The sequence below is a fragment of the Aspergillus nomiae genome, assembly GCF_001204775.2.
Source record: "Aspergillus nomiae NRRL 13137 chromosome Unknown contig00838, whole genome shotgun sequence".
Classification (NCBI taxonomy): Eukaryota; Fungi; Ascomycota; class Eurotiomycetes; order Eurotiales; family Aspergillaceae; genus Aspergillus; species Aspergillus nomiae.
Genome location: NW_015378893.1, coordinates 67 through 3,374, shown reverse-complemented (window position 1 = coordinate 3,374; position 3,308 = coordinate 67). Strand labels below are relative to the sequence as shown.

General features: G+C 48.5%; 1 protein-coding gene across 1 annotated transcript; it reads right to left on the bottom strand.

The window, feature by feature from the left end:
- Positions 1 to 461: 461 nt before the first annotated feature.
- ANOM_011893 (uncharacterized protein) lies at positions 462 to 2,315 on the bottom strand (the record flags this gene model as incomplete). The annotated part of the gene is made up of 1 exon (XM_015557145.1): positions 462 to 2,315. One exon carries the CDS (start codon positions 2,313 to 2,315, stop codon positions 462 to 464), a length of 1,854 nt encoding a protein of 617 aa, XP_015400813.1.
- Between the last annotated feature and the right edge of the window lie 993 nt (positions 2,316 to 3,308).

Here is a 3,308-nt window from a genome sequence, read left to right as displayed (position 1 = left end):
TGCAGAGGGTTTGAATCTCTCCAAGGCCGTTCCAGTTCGGCGCACCCTCCAGCAATAGTGTTGAATGGAGTGTACAAAGGTCCCCAGAGGTCGGAAGAAGTCCGAAAGGCAGGCGCAAATCATGACTTGAGCGATCCCTTACTTTCGACTCACAGGAGCTTCAAGCCGGGCGGACGGTGGGCTCCCAAAGTCAGGAACTTTAAGACCAGTACCTCACTTCTGGTCACCTCACGGCGTTCCTCTAGCGAGCCAGTCGCCGCAACCCCGGTTATCCGACATCCATGCGTTTCGGTAATCGTTCAGAGGTCAATCCCTCCTGCCAGTCGTGACTTCCCGTACTCCACAATGTCCGGAACATCCCAACCTTAGATGCCGCCATGGCACCCGAAGGCCGGTCAAAACACATTCAAGAGGGTTGGAATGCCCCCATCTGCCCAAGCGAACCTGGGGCCAAATGTTTTCTACTGTGTTTCGGACTCCAACATGGGAAAGTGTAACACCGTCTTGTTCCACATCGATAGTAAGTCACCAAGACTAGTATACCGACGGAGACTTCGAATAAGCGGTTGTTTAAGACTGTCAGGTAGCTCTTTTTCCTGAAACCAATGTCTTCTCGCTTGTCGAATAATCTCTTCAACGTTTATGTACTCCCACACTGGATTATACTGTCCGGACAACATAAGAGGCGCTTCCTGTTTCTCACTCTTTTCCTTGGGAGCAAGGTATAGGGGCCGTTGTTCGTAGGACACTTGACGGAACCAGTTATCCAGTACTTCAGAAGGATACCCTCTCCTTCGAAGATTACCATAGAACTGTGAGCGAGCATCTGCAAAATACCCGACTTCTGAGCTAACTATGGCAAATCGTATGAGCTCTGCCTTGACGAAGGCCTTCTTCACATGTGGAGGATGAGCTGACGACCATGGGATGTACAAGTGCTTATTCATTGGTTTTTTGAAGAGGCGGGTGGTCAATTTGACTCCCGTCAGGTCTCTCGTTCTCATGATTTCTACATCAAGGAACTCCATCTTCACCTTTGAATAAGCCCAGTTGACAGTAAGTGGACCTAACTTGAATTCCGCAATGAATTCTGTCAACTCTTTTTCAGTTCCACAAAAGATCATGAGTACATCATCGATATACCGCATGTATTTCAATACTCCTTGTTTCCAAGGGATCCTTTGTTTGCGTTCGTAGTATCCAGCGTAGATGTTGGCTAATACGGGAGCAGAGGCCGTGCCCATAGCCAACCCTCTAATTTGCTGGTACAATTGGTTTTGGAACCGAAAGTAATTGTTTTGCATCACGAAACGGATCATTTGGGCAATTTTCCGTGCGTGAATTTTCGAATCGGGGTAGTAATGCTGCCATCCGCCTTGTACCAGATTGGCGCATGCTTCAGCATCGATGTTGGTGTAAAATGCAACTACATCTCCAGTGCATATCCATACATCTTCCCGATCGGTCCTAATCTCGTTCAATTGATTGATCACTTCTTTGGTAGAGTTCACAACCCACGGCATATGATCGAGTATCGGACGACAGAGGTAATCAATCACTTCGGAAAGTCGGCTCGTTACCCATGAGTGTGAGGGTACGATAGGCCGCAACGCCCAAGGTTCTTTATGAACTTTTGGTATCGTGTGAAACACTGGTACCTGAGTCGTTGTTTTAGCTTCCACAAAGCGCTCCATATTATGGGGCAGCGACCATTTAGGTAGCTGGTTGAGGAGTCTGTCGAGGAGTTTTTCCATGTCCAAGGAGTTGACCATCCGGTAGGTTGTCATGTCTCCTAACATTTTCATGTTTTCGTGGATGTACCATTCTTTGGGAAATACCGCAATCCCCAGATTTTTATCTGTGAGCTTCACTATGAGACGGTTTTCTTGTAGGAAGTCTTGAACCCTGTTCCAAGGCATGTTTCCATGCTTGGGGGCGGTGGTAGCTACGCGGGAAAGAGCCTGAGCAACTTGCTGGTCAATCTCCTTCATAGCTTCCTGGATGCCAAGTTCAACGGCGGATGATGCCTTTTGCGGTTGCCAGAATGGATTCGGGACATGGAATTTGGGTATAAACTCCGGGTTTTGACGGTTTCTAAATTGCCATTTGACGCGGATTGTTCTAGCGAACTTATCCTTTGCCTCGGCAACGTCATGGTTCTGTGGCTTAGGGTGAAGTATGTACTTGTGGTTGACAGCCAACGAGTACTCAATGTCTTCGGGGAGCGAGACATCTGGGTGTTTGAAGACTCCTGGTTTTGCGGTTCTAATAGAATCCGCTTCCCAACATTTCAAAAATGAAAAAGCAATCTTCATTCTACTCCTATCACTAAGATGACAGTACACATTAGGGTATTCTTCCGGGAGCCACGGTCGAAAATCCTTTGAACATTGTCGCATAAAAGCATCTACCGAGATTTCTTCTTTTGCGAGTGCTTTTTTCCTCCATTGGCCTTCGCTTTCTTTTTGACCTTGTTGGGCTTCTTCAAGGTCTTTGCCCGACCATTGGAGGAGTTGCCGTTTGCTTTCCCTGGTAGTAGTCAGTGTAAGATCGCTCCGTCTTTTAACTGGAACAGTCTCACCGGCTTTTGAAGCTAGTTCGGCTTTGAGGGCTTTAAGCTCCTCACGGATAATGTCGCGAACGGGTTGCTCCTTTCCGATATCCGTCATTTCCACGTCGGTTGATTCCTTAAGTCTCAATTTAGAGAGCTTTTGGAGTTCCGCGCGATCGATTTGGGTCCTGGCTAGTGCCAAACACCGATAGGTGTAGGTTTCGCAGGCATCCAGAAGGATTTTGTATTCCTTCTCAGCGGTAGGGTTTAGACCATGGAAGAGGTAGGAACCATCTGCCCGGACTTCTTGTCTCCCTCCGTTGCTTTCGGCTAGGTTCCGAGCTACAGTGCGGCATCTTTCTTGCCAGACTTCTGACTGCGCTCGGGCCTCGATAGCCAAGTGTGCAAGTTCCTTCTCTTTTGCAGAGATAGCCGCTTTGAGCACATCTTTGCGGGCTTGGTCCACAGCTTGTTTGAAGGCTTCTGGGCTCTTCGTTCCTTCAGTTGTGGCCAGGTATTCTTTTGCGAATTGTAGTTTCGGTTCCTTCAGGCTGTTGCGAACTAACGGCGGGAAGGACCCATCCGTGTCGTGCCTAGAGTACATGACAAGGGTGGATTGAACATTGGCTTGTTTATGCGCAATCCGAAACTTCTTGGTGAGATAGTCTCCGAGGAGAGCTTGGTAGGCACGAGGAATTGTTGCGATCAATTCGGGCAAGCTCGACGCGCCCGCGGTGCTTTCCGCGATTTTCTTGGC